The sequence below is a fragment of the Phoxinus phoxinus genome (assembly GCF_949152265.1).
Source record: "Phoxinus phoxinus genome assembly, chromosome: 25".
Lineage (NCBI taxonomy): Eukaryota > Metazoa > Chordata > Actinopteri > Cypriniformes > Leuciscidae > Phoxinus > Phoxinus phoxinus.
The window spans coordinates 17,673,835-17,693,680 of NC_136900.1; the positions used below are offsets into that span (position 1 = coordinate 17,673,835).

General features: G+C 37.8%; 1 protein-coding gene across 7 annotated transcripts in view; it reads right to left on the minus strand.

Moving 5' to 3' along the window:
* LOC306994049 (BTB/POZ domain-containing protein kctd15-like) overlaps positions 1-19,846 on the minus strand; it is a 66,650-nt gene that overhangs the window by 13,405 nt on the left and 33,399 nt on the right. For 2 of the 7 annotated variants that reach the window (XM_079604344.1, XM_079604342.1), the window contains exon 1: positions 404-1,226. In XM_079604344.1, coding sequence (XP_079460470.1) covers positions 404-415 — 12 coding nt within the window. In that variant the 5' untranslated portion in view covers positions 416-1,226. Of the gene's footprint in view, positions 1-119; positions 1,227-1,260; positions 1,277-8,480; positions 9,817-10,441; positions 10,640-10,909; positions 10,951-19,846 lie in introns of those variants that run through there. The other 5 variants (XM_079604340.1, XM_079604338.1, XM_079604341.1 and 2 more) reach the window with 5 other exon arrangements.

A 19,846-nucleotide genomic window follows, 5' to 3' on the forward strand; every position in this document is an offset into this window, starting at 1 on the left:
CTCATTGTACACTCAAATCAGCCCTCCCTGATCTAAAACCGCAAATGCAAGACACCCCGAAAACGAATGCAAAAGAAGCACTGGAGAAACATTCGAGAATTTGACAGAATCCACCGTACCGTTTCAAACATTTTAGGATGTCCGACGCAATCTGAGGAAGGATTCTAGCAGACTGTCTCTGATGAAGGTTGCTTGTCCTTTAGAAAGAACTTTTCGTAATTATTTTTTCGGCACTCCAGGAGCTCTTCGGTGACAATTCCGTTCTGAATCCAGCGATATCTAACGCGGCGCTATATAGGTCGCTGTGGCTTTAAAAACTCGTTTAAAACACAGACCACAGTCTCTGCTATAGACACTTTCCACAAAAGCTACACAGGGGAGTCAGTCAAGGCTGCGTCCTTACCTTGGAAGACATAGCTGTTAATGTATCTTCAGCCCTCTTTAAAACATGAGATCGATCGTGGCGTGTCTTAGCTTCGCTTTTTTTTCTTTCTTGCTCCTTTTTTTGTTGAAGCGTGAGAGAGCGTTGAAGGCACAGCGTTCCAGCCCGAATAACAGAGGACAGCTGAACAAGAATTCTTGCTCAAGGCTCTCCAAACGCCCCGGGGCAGGATTAGGCTACAATTAGCTCAACCCTGCCTGAGCTGGGGCGAGTTACAAGAACAACATTTGATCTTGCTATTCACATTTGGAAGTCTGCGTATATATGTGTTTTAATCGCATTTATCGTCATTTATTCGTCTACTTGAACAAAGATATGTGCATGCGCGAGGATAACGGTTTACTAGGTTACCTGTGTGCATGTCTTTAGCTTCATCTAGCAAAAGAAAAACAATCTTTTGTTTGAACCTATTTAAATATACAATTTATGAATAATATTTTTTTTTTCCACTGTCATCTTTTGTAAAAACTATTTCAGCTATTCTTGCGGGCTTAGAGTAATGTATCCTCTTAATTTGGTTTTAAAATGTTTCTCTCAGCGTCCTAATAATGTTCTGCTGGCCATGAAAACTAAATGACGTATATCGATATGCATTGTGCCTCTGCAAAAGGCGCCCACACACAACCGCCTCGAGCCAAACGCGCCATTTCAATTTTTGCGCGCGGCTAGATAGAGATGTCTCTGCTTCGATGGCATACAGCTTTCAGGTGGAAGACAGGCTCATTGTGCTGGAAAGAAAAAGATTTGTACAAAAATGATATTTGACAGTTTTAGCCCTTTTGTAATAGTGTTCTACTTCTCTTGAAAATGTGCTGTACCTTGACATCTGGCGCCAACCAGTGACCAAACTGAATGCCAATTAAAAACGTTTTATTTTATTTATTTTTTATCCACAACGTTCAAGAAAATTTTAATCAATAGGCTACTTAATTAATAAACTAAAACAAAACGTTTTAGAAATTGTCAGAAAAATATCTAACTGTTAAGAATACGTCAGTAGGCCTATAAACGTCAGACGTCATGTTTATGACGTAAACAAAACATGCCAAAGTTTAAGAAAGCTTTGTCTTAAAATGATTTTTGGAAATAAAGAAAGTGAAAAATAAATAGTTGAAAACTCATACGGAATTTAACCATGGTTTTACTAATACAAATGATTGTAGGCCAACCATTATCGTAGTTAAACCATGGTAACCACAAATTAACCATGGTTTTGCTACACTAACCATAGTATTTGTAGCACGACGGTGGTTATACAAATGGAAATGGTATCAATCCGCCAAAAAAAAAAAACATAATAAATAATAAAACCATGCTTAATTTTCGTAAGGAGTAGCATGACCTAAAAACGCTCTTAAAACGTGGAGGGAATTCAAATAATTTACAGTAGGCTACTAACGGAGGCAAACGAGAACAAATTATGAATTAAGATTTCCATAAATAAATAATTACAAATAAAATAGGCCTATAGTTTATTTCAGTTCAGTTTTGCAAAAAGGAAACGTGATAGAGCTCTTCTTGTCACAAATTTGAATGTAACATTTTTTTTTCCAATTACCTTCAATAATCTTTTGGCACAGAGCTAATGTTATCACCTTCGACATAATAGCCCACATTCTCGAGTAAAAACACGGCAAAGCAAATCTGTTTGTATACAGGAATATGTTGCAAACTATTGGACTTAACAACCGAATTTTTTCTCGCCTTTGGCTGAAATTAGTTTCCCACATCAGACGAGCAGCAGGAAGACAAGATATTTTTGTTCAATTAAAGGAACAAGCCCGGAGTTAGTTCAATTACTTGACGCTGGAGGAAGATGTAAATTTAAAGATTTAAATAGCTTAGAATGTTGCCTCGAGCGCCTGCACTTCATTTCCTTAATTTACAGAGAGATGAGGGGAGTAATGGTTATCCTAATCATGTGCATCACGCCAACAAACTATATATCTGACTGAGTTACATTAATATCCCTGGTCTTACAGTTGAGCTTGAGACAAATAAAACAGCCTGAAGAAAGAAAAACAAAAGCGCCCTGTATCAATATAGCATCTAAATCTAAAACTTTCTCGGTTCACATGAACTAATTTAGTCTCAATGATCCGTACATTAATATTAACGTTGTTCATTTATTACCACTAATAGTATTTAAATTAGGCCTATAGTGTTACATTTAAATGATATTATTTAAATTATGTATCCACTTATTTTTTATGTATATGTATTTCTATGATTCATTTTTTGGGAGACAACATTTTGCCAAGCGAGACAATTGTAATACCTGTGCAACATCCATAAATGCATGTATTTTCTTTTGCAAGTCGTTTTCAGATGATGTCTGACTGTGCCCCTCATTGAACCACAGCGCCATCTGCGGGACATGACAGAATAACATCATTTCAACATCTCACCTGAAAACAACTTTCAACATTTTTTGATGCCGTTGCATTTTGTCTACACATCTTTTGGTAATTAGATTTTCCATAGTCTTTTTGTAATAACTTAATTTATAAAAGTTAGTTCAGAGCTTATTCGGTTGCCTCCAGGTCCTTCCATTCCAAAACCCAATCATACAGAGAGACTAATTTTTCTCTTTTCAACTCCCCCCCCCCCACACCCTCGTTTTTAAATATGATTTTGGTGCTGAAGAAAGAAAAATGAAGCTTTTCTTTGTTCTGTCTTCCACGTGACAAATGGTAGCTGATTTGATGTGCCCTTTGAGTCTGTAGATTGTGAGAGAACAGGATGTCAAAGCCCCAGGCCCTGGGAGATAAGGAGGGGGTAACGAGGGGGTGGAGCTAAAAAAGCCGCAGTTGCTCCAGGCGGCAGAGGACTTATTGGAGTGGGAGGACAAGATGTAAAGATCAACACCAGTTTTGACTGCTGCTTTTTGTTTCCAGTGCTGGGGTAAAGTAGCAGAAAATATAAGGCTTATAATGTCTTATCTATCTAACAGTTGGTAAACTGAAGCTCAGCATGCAGGGTTAAGTGTTTAGCAAACATGGACTTAATAAATAATGAACTGAATTTGATTTCAAATTATTTCATAACCTACCTGTATAGAAAAAATAATCAATTTTAAAAAATGTACAAAACAATCAGCCTAGCAACTAGATTAACAATGCAACAAAAGGCTATAACACAATTAACAGTGAATCTTTTGAGGTCATTGATAACTGAGACGCAAGATGGCGGCAGTTGCATTTGTATGGCTGTGTCAGAATAGCTACTCTCTTGAGGTAGGTATTTTATTTTTGAATAAGTGATTACTTAATGACTGCTAAAAAAGTAGGCTACGTTCTATATAGTAGGCTATGAGTGTGTGTGTAGTATGTAATCTGGACGTAGGCTACTACACTCGCCATGTTGTCATTATCATGTGACCTATACCAGCGTTAGTTACGTCGCTTCACTGCCATTCATAAATCCTCTTCCGTGGCCTCATGGGATAGTAAAGTGTCCATCGTCTGCAATCTCGCTGGAAGAAGTAGGTCATCCAGGTCATTTTATCAGCCTACTCTTTTATTAATACTGTAAACCCAGACTGATGCAAGGAGGAGATCCAGTCAGATGATTAAGTCCAATTTTATTTCTTAACAGCTGACAATCAAATCAATAAATGAAGAGTAAAATTAATTCATCCATAATCAAGATTAAAAGTTTAATAAATAAAAAACCACGAATAAACAGTTAAAACCTCTTCTAATATTGTTTAAGTAAAATATAATTCAAACACTCTGAGTATAATATTCTTGCCTAAAGGTAAGTTGTTTGAGAGAGCTCTCTGTGAAAAGGCAGGTTGCCAAAGGAGAAGGGTCTCGTCCAAGTTGAGACTGACCATTACAGAAAATATTTTCCCTCTTATGCAGATGCTTATCAGAACAGGGCTAAGTTCCTATTTACTAACATTGAGCAGACACTAACGACAAATACATATCGTTCTTTTGTGGATTCACATCGTGGAGGGGGACGTGCACACATTGCCTGGTTCCCCAAAGGTGTCAGAAAGTTATTAATCTTAATACAATACAATACAATGGCACAACATGTCCCTTCTGCAAGATGTCCAGCTAATATAACATTAGTTTATCACTTTATTCTGAGACATTCACGCATTTGTGGTTTGTCTATTGGAAACGTATAGACTCTTGACCTCATCTAAACACCAAGTACAAAAGTTCAACCTAAGTCAATCCGCTACATTTGAGGCATAAAGATTAATAAAAGAAAAGCATTAAACATACATTTCAAATGGTAATAATGGTTAACACATCAAAATGATAGTAATGAGAAACACTAAAATGTGATGATTAAACGATATTTAAGATCTAAATGATGAAACATAAGGACAAAACATAAGTAAATGAAAAACAATAAGTAAGATATATATTTTCTTCTGCTTAATCAGACATACTTTTGTCAGATTTCACCTACTATAGTAGGGAATTAGGCTATGCGATTTCGGATGCAGGCTATAAAACGAGGACGCAGAGTGATAGAGAGACGTGAAATAGCATCGGTTTCAGTTAAAAACGCTATGAGCGCTCTCACATACAGCATTGCCATGGATAACAGCAAGGGCCCTATTTTAACTAGCTAAGTGCATGGCGCAAGTGCACTTAGGTCGTGTCTCCTAATGAGTAATGGGTGTGTTTTGGGTGTAACGTGCAATGAACCAATCAGAGTCTCATCTCCCATTCCCTTTAAAAGCAAGTTGCGCTATTACCATGGCGGATTCGCTATTCACTTGGCGGAATTTGATAGATTTTGGAACAGGGTTCCCACACCTCGGTTAACTGCAAATTTAAAGACTTTTCAGGCCATTACCCTCAAATTCAAGGACTTAATGTGGGGACACATTTGTTGTGTCCAACAACAAATGTTGAGGTAGCCTACCATCGTAGTAGTTTCGTGCGCACCTGACATCACGGCAACGACACAAAGTACCTCACGCGGGGAAACACTTAACGTAGCGCGTAAATACGCGGGAAACACTTAACGAAGTGTAACTAACGTAAATCAAGCAAGCTAGTATGCATAGGCCACGAAGTGTTGTCAAAATAACACATTAGCGGACCGGAGGGAATAATATGGATTTTTTCCCAGAAAACTTCTTGCTCAAAATGAATTAAAGCACTTTCAAGGACCTATATATGTATATTTATTTGCAAAAACTTTCCAAAAAAACTTTTTTTTTTAGTTTCACAAACTTTCAAGGACCCGTGGGAACCCTGTTGAAAGACTGAACGCTTCTGAGGAAACGGATTTGCTCGCGAGCAGACCATCTACGGGACAAGCCGGATTCCACCATATATTTACGTACACAATAATAATCTCAATCAATAGTCAATGACTCAATAGTCAATGTCTATATCAGTTGCCTCAAAATAGCAACGCGCCAACAATGCGCCAGAACACACCTCGTTTTCAGACCAGCACACCCATGGGCGCACAGATGGGTACAAATGCATTTGCTATTTAAACAACGTGGCGCAGGATGTGAAAATGATAATTGCGTCGGGCTGAAACTAGCAAAAAACTGCGCTGGGTGTATTATAGGGCCCCAAATATTAAGGAACATTAAACCACCAGATGGCGCTATCAACCAATACCCCGTAGTAATGGGCTACATTACTTCCATATCCACCTTAACTTTAAAGTCGGCATGAAAGTGAAGCTGCAATAGTAATAGAGGAACTTGAATAATGGGTGTTCAGATTCTGCAGAGCTTCCAGTCCATCCTTTACACTAGGAGTCATTTTACATGACGTCGGTACAACAATAAAAAGGCAACAATGCAGAGATGTCATCTAACTTACATTAAAATATGGTGCTAACATTTATTGATATAAAGAAAACGTCATTATATGAGAAATGTGAAAGTAAGGCAAAGGTGTAGCAGGTCATGCTCTAAAACATGACATACTGTAGACAAATTGTTCTTATACATTCACAAAAAATTAGATTTGATAATATCAGATGTACCAGACCAAATCCAGCAACAATTTGCAAATGTAATGTTGAAAATGTTTCGGCATGTTGCATCGCGTTAAGTGATACTTCAATCTGGACTTGTGCTAAAACCACTTGCCTGCAACACTTTAAATAATAACATCATGATAACATGTAGACACTCTTCGTACAGTATATTCTATTCTATTATATGCAGTCTGAGAATGACACACTGAGCCAAATCACACACAACATTGTGTTAAAGGGATAGTTCACCCAAAAATGGAAATTGTATTCTTTTGTACTTCATGTCATTCCAAACCTGTATGGCTTACCTTCTTCTGTGGAAATAAATAACCTTCAGCTGCTGGTCCAAAAATGCAGCAGTTACAGTTAAGAGTTCTTACTAGAACCAGGAAGTATGACCATGTTAGCCCGTCAACACGGCATTGGCTCCCTATTAAACATAGCATACATTTTTAAATCTAGCTAATTACTAACAGAGCACTAAATGGTTTAGCTCCCCAGTACTTGAGCATTATACTCCTTCACGTGTATTGCGATCTCAAAATTCTGGCAGGTTCAGAATACCTAGAATTTCAAAATCAACTGCAGGTAGTAGACCATTCTCCTATTTAGCACCCACACTCTGGAATAGCCTTCCTAGCACTAATCGGAAGTCAGACACATTCTGTCAGTTTAAGTCTAGACTAAAAACACATCTCTAACCTGGCATACACAAAACACTATCACATTTCTATCATTCACATCCGTTAAAGGAATGTAAAGCTGCATAAATTAGGTCAACCGCAACCAGGAACACTTCCTATAACACGCGATGTACTTGTTAAATCGTAAGAAGAATGGTATATCTACGATAATATTAGTCTCTCTGTCTATCCCACAGACTGTAAAATAAAGATGGACTTCTCTCTCTTCCATTGGTGAAAAGTGAAGCTGCCAAAGTCCTAATATGGCGCAGACATCTTGGGACTGGATTCTGCACAGTAGTGAGCGCGGGACCCGAGTCTGCGCAGTAGTGGAGCCGCGATATCAAGGTCCCGCCCTCACTCACGCAGAAACGGTAAGTACAAAGTTTACTGTGTGAAATAAACAGTTATGGACATGTAGAAATTAAAGTTGAAGCTCTAATCTCCTCCCGAAAATCCCCCAAAAAGGTTGTTGGTGCCTCTGTGACTACTTCGTTTAGAGAAGCTGTCAATCATGACGTCACACTCCCGTTTTTATAGCATCAAATTACGAACTAAGACCAAACTTATTTAAAAAAACAAACACTTAAACTTAAATCAGCGTGATTAAAAAGTACCTGAAATGACAGAAAACATCTTTGGAAAAAATTTATTTGCAGTGTAATTTGATAGTTTCCATCATGTCCCATTAGACTTCATGGGGAGGGTGGGGTTTAGGACCTATACTGGGACCAACCACCTGCCACTCTTAGAAGAAAAGGTTCTATATAGAACCTTAAAAGGTTCTATAGGCGCTTTGTATTTGGAACCCCTAAAAGGTTCTATACAGAACCCAAGAAAGGGTTCTTTCTTGTCATTATAGAACCTTTTTAGCATAAAAGGTTCTTTGGAGTTGAGTAAAGAACCCTATGGTTCTATATAGAACCCCAATGAACCCTTTTTTTCTAAGAGTGTAGAACCTTTTAGGGGTTCCAAATACGAAGCGCCTATAGAACCTTTTAAGGTTCTATATAGAACAAGTATTACAAATATTTTAAAGAATATTTCAGCTGTTTTTGTAAATACAATGAAAGTTAATGGGGTCCAAAACAACACTGGATTCCATTGACTTCCAGTGTTTGGACAAAAAAAAAAAAAGAGGACAATTTTCAGAATCTTCTTTTGTTTTCAAGTATGTAGTGCTTTATACAAAGCAGCTGAAACAATTAGTGAAAACAGTAAAATAATCAATTTCGGCTGTTGTTCAGCTGAAGTCCGGATATGGTCCGGATCCGGCTGACTACGGTATCCTCAGGATAGACCAAGTGTGCTGCACAAGTGCTAAAAAGTGAAGCCAAAGCGTCTCGATCGCCCCCACACTCTTAGAAGAAAAGGTTTTGTTCACACAGGTTTGGAATGTCATAAGGCTGAACTATACCTTTAAGGGGGTTCTTACTGAATAGAATTAAATAGGTTTGGTAAATAACAAGATAAACGCAAGGACCAGCCTGCAGATATAAATATAGAGTGTGATTAATATTTAACATTAACATTTGTTAACAAATAAATAACATTTTAAAGTAATAAAGTACCCTCACTAAGACAAAATATGAACATCAGGCCAACAGAAATTCCATCAGGTAACTGTAAATGGCCTCAGTATAAATCTTTAAAAGGTTTGGAGTAGTTGAACATCAGATAATCCATGTAGTAAAAGTCATATGTCCTTTGTCTCTCTGTCACATTTAGCTGTGCAAAATATCTCCTTGTGATTTCCGAAGATGTCCTTTCTGCATTAGGGTTCCTGTCTTTAAAACTAGGGAATGTTAAATTGCTAGGAGCACCAATACTTCTCAAAAGGAAATTGGCTTCTTCCTCCAGAGTCTCAAATTTCCCAATGAAGTCATAGTCCAGCAGGCAGGGGCTGCAGAGATGTCCAGCGGGCTCCCAGTGGATGTCCATGCCAACCGGCCGATGCACGTCTAACAAATACTGGATGAACTCCTTGAAGGTCACACCCGCCCCTGTGCGCAAGGCATACTGCGTCGCATTGCTGCGGTATCTTGAGATGATGGGCTTCCCAAACACTGGATGGTAATATGAGTTTGGACTCTCAAATTTGTCCCGAAAAGCAGACACTAGCCTTTCAAAAGGTTCTCTCAGGAACAGGACTTTGGTGTAGGTCTTCAGACGACGGATGATGCCCTTTTGATCGAATGAGTCTAAACGCTTAAGGTGATTCCCATAATGCACCTCGTCATGTTGGATCTCTCCAGTGGAAGAAGCGAGACCTTGAAGCACCATGAGCACCCTCTTCGAGTTGGAGCAGCCCACCTTTGGCACCTCACAGTAGAGGAGTTTGTGCTTGTCTTCCACATAGATACGGGACACGTGCGTGCGGGTTATAGTCTGTTTAGCGGTTCCGCTTGTGTATTTAGCACAGACTTCCCTCATAAGCCTCAGACGGGAGCTCTGCACCTGAATCATTCGCTCGGGACTGTCCCTGATCTGGCCAGGAGGGTCAGCGTTGAGCTGCTGGACAGATGGGCTGCTCTTAAGGAGGAGTTTACGGTGGCTCTTTGTGACATGGGAAGCAGTGATGTCTCTGGGATTGATTACAGAAGAACGCTGGACCCCTGGGAAGACTGGAAGTTGGACTGGTTGCACCGGTCTAGGAAAGTTGTCTTCTGTTGGATCAGACTGTCTGTCATTATCAAGACAATAATGACACTGTTCCTGAAAGTAAGAGAATAAGAGTACTGTCAGTAACAATAGTTGTGTTTCTTCAAATGATATATATATATATATATTAAAGACTGTATTTGGAGATAATATAATATTAATGAAATAAAAGGCCACTTACGTGCACTGATTAATTTCATGACTGTTTCTTAACACACTTGTACACTTTTAAAATTACACTTTGCAATGATGTCAGATTAAAAGATTTACTCTAAAAAAACGTTTAAATAATTATGTTTGTTGTGTTTCAAATAAGCACACTTATTTTGTTGACTAACAAACTAAAGCACATGTAAAGTATTTAAAGGGGTGGTTGATTATGATTTAACTTTTCTAACTTTAGTTAGTGTGTAATGTTGCTGTTTGAACATAAACAGCATCTGCTAAATTACGAAGCAAATTGAGATATTTTCTTTTAAAGAAATCGCTTTTTTAAGGACTACAACAAATGGCTGGTAGGGACTACATGACATTCCTCCCGGGTTAGTGACATCACTAACTCTAAAATTTACATAAACCCCGCCCCCGGGAACACAATTTATAGATTATCAAGACATAATATGCTAATCAATGACTAGAAGATAACTACACATAAACTAACATAAATTCATCAACTAACCATTTAGAAATGTTGTCTACGTGTTGTCACTTCTTCTTGAGTCTGTCCATCTTTCTGACTCCGGTTTGAACATAAAAGGCTAAAAGGTTTTGAAATTTTCAGTGCATGTCTGTGTGAGGTGAAAGGACACAAGCTGTTGAAGCTCCGCCCTCTGTGTGGGTGCAGCAGCAGCTCATTCAAGTTGATTGTAATTAAAAACTGAAGGCAGAAAATGTAAGTGTAGTGAGAGTGTGAAGTGAGAGTGAATACGTGTATTTTAAAAGAGTCCAGTATCAAAAGTTCACATGGCTAAAAGACAAACTACAGGTCATATTTTAAAATCCATGGGCTCAATAAGCATTTACTAGAGACGGTTGTGGTTTTAAAGTCTTGTCTTTTCAATGGCAACCACCAGGTGGTGCTAGCGCACAATAATTCCAGCAGCCGTATAGCGCATGATGTGAAGCAGGCACTTGTGGACATTCCTACCTTCCTTGTGGCCTGCACTTGGGAGAATGTGACCTTTGCACCTGAGGGAAAAGAAAGAGAGGGAACGTTAGGATGACATTTCGGGCTTATCCATTTCTACAACCCACGTACCATGAAAGTGAACTTTTGGGTTCAGGAATTTTCATTGAGCTGCTTACATTCAAAGTGCAACCAACGAGAAGTTATACTGAAGCCGCAGTTATTCCACCCGAATGTGCTGAAATAAAGGAGCATATGGCTCAGTGAAGTAGTGTCCTTGCTTGAGCTTTTTCATAAACGAAGTGAAGAGAAAGGGCGGGCGGACGGACAGAGGGAGGTTGACTCCTGTGGCCGACTGCTAATGTTTATGTGCCATTGCTTGCAGCAGCTCCAGATGGTCTCCCAGCACCCTGACAAACATCATCTTGACATCAAAGGTTATTGTGTACGAACAGAGGTGTGTGTCGAAAGATATTCCTTAGCATTCACCATGGGAAAAGTTTGCAGGCGAAGTGTATGGGGAATGAGATTAAAAGAGGGCTTGAGTCATACTGAATCAGACTTTGCAGCTCTGGCAGAGATGTCTCAATGCTTTGACATTGACCTATGGAAGGGCAGAGACTAGCATCGATTAGATGCCAAAGCCATGACACTTTTGGTTGATAGATTCATTGCAGGCGGTGCCCTGACTTGGGTTTGAGAGCTACAGCAGGAGAAGGAGAAGACTGTAATCTGTTTATACATTAAATCAAAACTGACTCTATTTGCTTTCTTAATGCACGTCTTACTGTGAACGATTCAATGGTGCATATTAATGGTGCATAGAATAATTGTCCTTGTTATCTTTTATTCCAAATGTAATGTCCGTCTAGCACGTTTACATAGAAAAATGTTGAAAAACTTTTTGTTCATGACACTTTAGGTCTCTACACTGCAACTAAATTAGTCACATGAAAAAAAAACTTGTCGAAAACTTAACCTGTTCTTTCTAATGAGTCAGTCAAAAAGATTCACTCATGAGTTAGTGGTTTGAATCAGACTGACTAAGATGAATCATTCAGAACTATTATTGAGTGAACAGCGAGTTTCTGTATCGTTAGTCACATTAGTCTGTTTATTGACTATTTACAACACAATTAAAAATCGTTCAGTTCCTGATGGATAAAATCCTGACTTCAATTTTTCTTGTTTAATATTCTGCCTCTTTAGTTTTTGACTGATTCATTAAAAGTATAACAATGTTAACAAATGTTAAAATAAAATCTGTTTAATGATTACAAATAAATAGTCATATTTTTCTTCACAAAGTTCTGGGAAACAAAACAGTTCATTGCACTGCATAAAACTACATGTAATCTGATTTGAAAGGTATTTTGTAATGAGGACACTGTATAGGGTTGTAATTTCCCATAGATGAGTGAGGGTATGAATTTCAAAGAGAATCTGCAAAATATTCATGGTGTTCTCTTTTATTCATAAATTCACAAAATCCTGGTGAGCCTGTTTTATCCTGCACAATTTGTGTCATAATGCATTATTTCACTTAATCTGGCCGCAATGCAGTGTGTGAATGTACACCAGGATAAGGATCAACACATATTGTATACCACTACGGAAACTGTGCTCAATTTGTGTCACAAAATTATGCCATTTATATAGGAAGGGCACATCCATGTCTGGAATTGAGAAACGTGTTATTCATCTATTTATGCAGTTTTATTTTTTGCCTGTCAAAGTAAATTTTCCACACTGCAAGATAAACAAAATATTATCAAAGTTAATATGGTGAATCAACCATAAACACATGTAAATTATTTAATTTAGTCATGAATTATGAATTATCACGAACAAATTACTTTTTATGCACCTATTCTTTCTGTAATGAGTCAGTCAAAAGTATTTAGTGGTAATAATTATTACTGCTTGATTATAACTGAACTTGCTACAACTTAGAGGTGTTAAAAGGTCATTGTAAAGTTCTAAAAATGAATATCAAGCAGCAGCACAGAATGAAAAGATAGTATGCGCTCGCACGGATGCACAGCCTTGTGCGTTGACCCCACTGCATGCAATTCTCTCACGCTCTATGGGTCTGCAAGATCTCTCACTTGAGTGGGAGGAGGTGAGACAGGGAGGAAAGGAGAAGGCAGGAGGGATTGTGTGAAAGATAACAGACGATCCCTGTAAACAGCTAATGTCTTTGCTGCGCGTCTCCCTCCTGCCTGCACCGGCAGATCACTCAGTTCTATTAGATCCGAGATGGCCAACCTAAACGACATGAGGTGAAGCAGAAGAGCGGCGCTGCTGCCCGGTAGGAGCTGGCAGTAATGGAGCACTGCAGACAGCCTCGCTCCCGATGACTTCACAGCTTATGAATAACTCAATCCCAGGAAGAGAGCAGGAACACGGAGCAAGGGACTCTCACTGGTCCCACCACCGTCTGATCTTCTAGAATGCTCTAGTACCCACCAAGTCCTAACCAAAGTTACATTTTTATAAAAGAAGCTGAAAAAGAAACTGTCGAAGGGCATTGTAACACACTACTTGTAATATAAACAAAGGACTTTTCGGAAGTAATTGTCATGGCAGTGTTGGCAAGGAAGAGGAGAAAATTAACAAAACAAAGACAGACAGGTAGTGAGAAACGTGATCAATTCACACACATTTACAAGACAATACTCGACACTAAACAGAGAGAAATAATCTCAATGAATACACAAGATAATGAGGAACTAAACAAGACACAGGTGATAACGATAAACATGAAAGGGAACAAAGGAAACAGGAAAACAAGAGCCTACAAAGTCCAAGATCATATAAAAGTCCAAGACAATGAAACTGAAACAAAAACTGAGTTGTACTCTTTCAAGAAAAATCTAGAAATTGTTGTCTTTTAGTATAATTTTGCACTTTCTTGTCACTTAAAATGCTGTTCACTGTGATTCAAATTAGACGTTAGAGTTAAATTGATTAAAATGAATGAATACAAATTTGAATGATCTTTTTAAACAAAACTATGACCAATGCAAACAAATTGTAAAAAAAAGTAATCTGACAGTGTAAAAATAGTGACAGTGACAAAAGAGCTATAGTATGTATGTATAATGTTATATCATTTTAAAACAATTTATTATAAGTACAATTATTATAATATTAACTACTTTTTAGTTAAAAAATAACAACTGTGCAAAACACGCCAAGTTTCATAAAATGTAACATAATGAGTTACTTTTACAGCAGAAGTGCAATAATATAACATTACTTTTAAAGGCAACACTAGCAGGAGATAACCGTCATATGAAATAATATACCCTCTTGTTGGGTTCTTTTATGCCAAATGCAATTGATACGGATTAAGATACTCCTTCACTAATGTTTGAGTGCAGTTGTATACATATAACGTTATACAACAGACGTCTGAAGATGCAGAGAAGAGCAAAAGCAAGCAGAGTGCCTGTCACATCTAATGCAGCAGCTCTTTGTTTACCGCGGTGCAGCTTTCCACAAAATCAAATCAATATGTCATAAACACGGCGACAGTCTCCGGCACGATGAGATCTTACTGATTTGACAGAAACAGAGAAGCAAGGTTTACACTCGAATAATTAGTATCTAAACTAAGAAGTCCACAAAATATAACCAGATAAAATGTCACCACTGCTGATATTGTATCATGACATAACATTCTTTCTAGCTACATGTTTAACATTTGCAGGGCAGCGAGGTATCATGTGTCGAACCACTGAGACTAATAATGAGGCTAAATATGGTGGTAAAATACGCAGCTGTCAACATCTTCATTCGCACACTGTGTGAGATGTCGTGACGGGCTATAATAATGGTTTCCTGATATTAGTCCTCTTCATTAAATATCATACACAGTGAAAAACTCACATCATTTTCACACAACTGATTTGTACGCCTGTCTAACCTTGTTAGATTCCAGCAACAACTAAATAAGGAAGACTTAGTCTATTGCCTGATGGTAAATAAGTCAATTGGTGCATTAGAGATGAGTTAAATTCATTTGAAATATAAACTCAACTCGAGGGCATGTGTGATGCTCAGTTTCAACTGCCTATAACCAAAGATGCAGCAAGAAAACAGCTTATATCAGGTATCAAATCAAGATGTTAAGAATGAAGAAAGTTAAGATGTATTTGCCAGACAGACAGTGGGCGTATAAGTGTGTATACTGTATGTGTTTTTCTTTCAAATAGCTTTAGAATTTCATCTTGCTTCGGAAGTATTTGTTGCCTGGCTGCAGGAATATGAATGTAAAAGTTAGTAATAACATGTAAAAATGTACCACCTTTAATGTTGAAGGTTAAATACAAGCTCTCTATGTTTATCTCTCAGTATTGTGAGAGATAAGTGAGAGTATTGTGACATTTTATTACAATTTAAAAGAACTGTTTTCTATTTCAATATACTTTGAAATGATTTATTCCTCTGATGTCAAAGATGTATTTTCGGCATCATTACCAGTCGTCAGTGTCACATGACCCTTCAGATTTAATTATAATATGTTGATTTGTGCTCAAGAAACATTTCTTATTATTCTCAATGTTGAAAACAGTTGAGCTGCTTAATTAATAATAATTAATAGAATTTTTTTATATATTTTTTAAGGATCCTTTAATTTATAGAAAGTTCAAAGAAATAATCAATAAATCAGAATTATTTATTTAAAATATAATGTAAAAGCATTATCTGTCAACTATTGATCAAATTAAAGTGTCCTTGCTGAATAAAAGTATTAATTTCTTCTAAACAAATAATCTTACTGACCCCAAACTTTTGAATTGTAGTGTATTTATACATTTTTATGAAAGTTATTTAATACTTTCATGATGAAATCTTTCATGATGACTAAAGTGTAGTGGATTTCTGTCTGAGAAATCTTCCGGCGAGTGTCTGGAATGGACACATAAAGTTGATCGTTTATCGTTTATTGAACTCTAAAGTGCATAAAGGATCACAACAACGTCTCTCTCTCTCTCTCTCTTTCTCTTTCTCTCTCTGAATGGACTGTGACATCCATACGGGCCGTCCACACATCAATATTTATACCTGGCAGTCACAGGAAGAGTAAACACCTCTGGCTGCCACCGTCAAGAAGGGGACGAATGAATGAACTGCGTGAGAGGGAGGGGAAATGAGCAAATCGCAGCAAGATGGAAGGATTTAGTGAGAGATGGGGTGATAGATTTCGTGATTGATTGGACAGAGGAACGGTTAGATGGCTATAAGGATGGATGACCTGATGGATATGGTTGTTAAGAATGTAGTTTGCAATTTGTGTCTGACCATTTCCCGCTCAAATCCGGCCCATTTTCAGTCAAGTGTCCTTCTGCCGTCTGATGAACACGTCGCAGACTCTACATCCAATTATAGTCTCATGGCGACACACACACACTTGCATGTTTATTTACAAATAGCCTACTTTTTCAATATACGCACTCTTTTCATCAATGCTGTTGTCCTTGACTAACCCAGACATTTTGGAAATGTGTAAAGAGACTCATTTATTGTAAGCTGTTTACTTTTTTACTCCTGTTGTGTACCAGCGGGCCCCATGGTGGCACATCCGTCTGTTGTTAGCTGCGGTGTGTGTGTGTGATATCTGGCTTTCTCCCCTCTCTCTGCATGAGTCTGCGCTCTCTCCAGAACTTCATTAGCTTGATTAACATTCATGTCCCACCTTCCTTCACCTCGTGCTGTCATCTACCGACTTCTTAACTAACTTACACCCCCCCTAGACCTGAGCGCTGAGAGTTTGTCTTGACATTGGTACCGTCTTTCAGCCCACTTCAAGCATGCATCAGGGCCGAGCATTAGATTTCCTGATTCGATCTTATTCTGATTTTACAAACTCTCCATTTGATACAGTATTGAGATACAGCTACAGTTACCCTGGTATTAAATGGTAACTGTTGCCAAAATTTAACCTAGGCTTTTTGTTTATCTACCCGAGTTAAACTTTCGTGTAAAAGCATAATTAGAATGGAAGCGCCACTTTTAAGATTGACCGTATTTAGTTATTTACCTTTTTAGCAAACTTTGTGTACACAAACAATGAATTCAATGCTCAAGTTCATGTGTAGAGCCCCTGGTGATCGAGCACAGTTTTATGTTGTGTCGAGCCTTCTTAGTGTTTTAAAAACAGCGATTTTGATGCTATCATAGAAGTGCCCCATGCACTCCCATTCAAAAGGCATTTTTAACTAAAACGAAAATACGGTCAATCTTAAAATTGGCGTTTCCATTCTAATTATGCTTTTACACGAATGTTTAACTCGGGTAGATAAACAAAAAGTGCCTAGGTTCAATTTTGGCAACTGTTTAAGATACCTTTAAGATGCGTTTTGGTCGATCGGATCACAAGTCGATGACGCTAAGTACAGGTCTAAACAGGGTCTAAAACGTTTTGAGCTTGTCAACTTTCGACCACTTCCAGAGGTAGTCGAAAACGCGTTTGACCGGATTGCCTTCATCATGTAGTCGAACGTGTTCAAACCGCTGCAAAAGACGCCTACTCTCCGCCTACTGAGCTAACTTGGAAACATTATGGGAAGCGCGCTAGCCAGATGGCTGGGATTTAAACTTTGTCGGCTGAAGACCCAAGTTTGGATTGAAGATGCAGAGATGAAAGCTGCTGTGTTTTCCCGTCGGCTTTGGTGCGTTCATATGTAAATTGCATTAGCTTATTTTTCAATTATATGGAAAGATCTGAAAAAAAACATACATTTACCCGCCCATAGACCCTCTCCTCGAAGAAATCAGGACATAAGTGGTTTAAAGTGGACAAAAGAGACAGATTCAAACACCAGGTGTAAACAAGATTTTTTGTCCCTCGTCTACTTGTGATCCGGTCGACCAAAATGCAATACCAGGTGTTAACAGGGCATATTGGTCACAAATCAATGCTGTAAAATAAACTTTCTATTCATCAAATCACATTTTCCACAGACATTAAGCAGCTCAACTGTTTTCAACATTGATAATAAAAATAAATGTTTCTTGAGCAGCAAATCAACATATTAGAATGATTTCTGAAGGATCATGTGACACTGAAGACTGGAGTATTGATGCTGAATATTCTGCTTTAAATCACAGGGATAAACTTAAAAAAAAAAGAGGAATAACTCTTAATTGAATAATTCTTTCAAATTATGTTTAATCGCACTGTATATTATTGCATGCAGTCTGTGAGGACAGCTCAATAATAAGATGAGTTTTCTTGCTATTATTTGACAAATGTTTGGTCTGTTCCTCACACTAAGCTATCACATCTATCACATTCTTCAGAAGACTTGAAATACAGTGCACAAGTCGTATGCACCACTTCTATGATATGATAAGGTTGAGAGCATCATTGGAGCGGAATTTTTAAGGTGAGCTATAGAAAGCTACAAGGAAGCCAGATAAGAAATAACAAGACCAGATCCAAAACATTCTGAAAACCTCAAAAATATGACACAAAAAAACTGACTGATAAGGAACTGTGGTTTATGATACCTTAACAGAAAAATGCATTGTATATTACATGACACTGAATCTATCTCTAACTTGCTGAGAAACACTGTTTCTTCACCTTCAGCCCTTCTCATGACCTTTCCTGACTTTTTGGCCTTTTGTTTCTTCCCATAGGTTGACTACAGTGAGAAACTCACTCACGGAAATATTTTATTAACCAGGCTGTGCATTATTTACACTCAAATCTGTTTACGAACAACAGCTGTAGGGTTATAGACCATATCCTTCCACTTATCACTTCTCCTATAAAATACCCAATTTTTATTTCGGTTACACTAATGAGGACACAAGATATAAAACTGCTTTCCCCTCATTTTCTATTGTATACATTCTCTTGGCGACTTCCTTTTTTGTTATCTGCATCCAGAACACATACAGCATGTATAATTCACAGTGGAGTCACACAAAGGAGGAGCCAGTCAACACACTCAAACACAACATGAATTCTGCTGGACTCCAAACCTCCAAGCCATCCAGACCATGACCCAGACCAAGATATATCTGCAAAACAAATTCACCCTTACAAAACTAAATATATGGTGCTGTAGGTGAGGAATACACCAAACAACACAAATGTAGAATTTAGGCTTCAGCAAAAATAAATAAAATATATATATTTTGTATAATATAATATAGTTATATTGGTTTAATTATGCTAATTATAAAATTCAAGTTTACATAATACGTTTCTGTTGGGACCTCAAGTGGATTAAAGGGGTCATGAACTGGCTTTTTTCATTTTTTTATATTGTTGTCTGAGGTCAACTTATGACATTCGCTCGGTTTTTACATTCAAAAACATCAAAATGAATAAATAATAGGCTATTTTCTACCCTGGTTTTGAGCCTAGCTCCTGAAACGCTTTTTATGGGCGTGCCGCATTGAAGTAAATGCCCACTGCTATGATTGGATAACAGCTTTGCATATTATAATGAGTGTCATGTAATGCGTGAATCGGTGGGCGGGGGCTAAACAGGCAGTGTTAAAGTAGCCGTTGATCTTCTTCTGCGGAGGCGGTGTTTGATACCCTTTGACGTCTTTGAAAAACCTGTCGTTCGCTGTCAATAAAAGCTTTTATTGGACTAACAAGGAAGTTTTCAGTTTTGAAACGTACAGGATATTCTTATAGTATGATGACCTCTTATATGTCAAAAGCTCAAGGAAAATTGTATTTCTCAGTTTATCACCCCTTTAAGTAAACTGAATGAACTATTAATATGTTGGATTCATTTGTTTGTTTTTATGTTAGTTAAATTGAACAAGCAGCAAAATATTTTTTGAGTGGGATGAAGGATGATAATTTCTTTAATGGTTCTCCAACATTATTTGATTCATCAAGGCAACTGGACAATGATTACTTTTTCATATGCATCCTTTAAAATCCAATACACATCAACCTCCACATTTAGGCCCTAGATT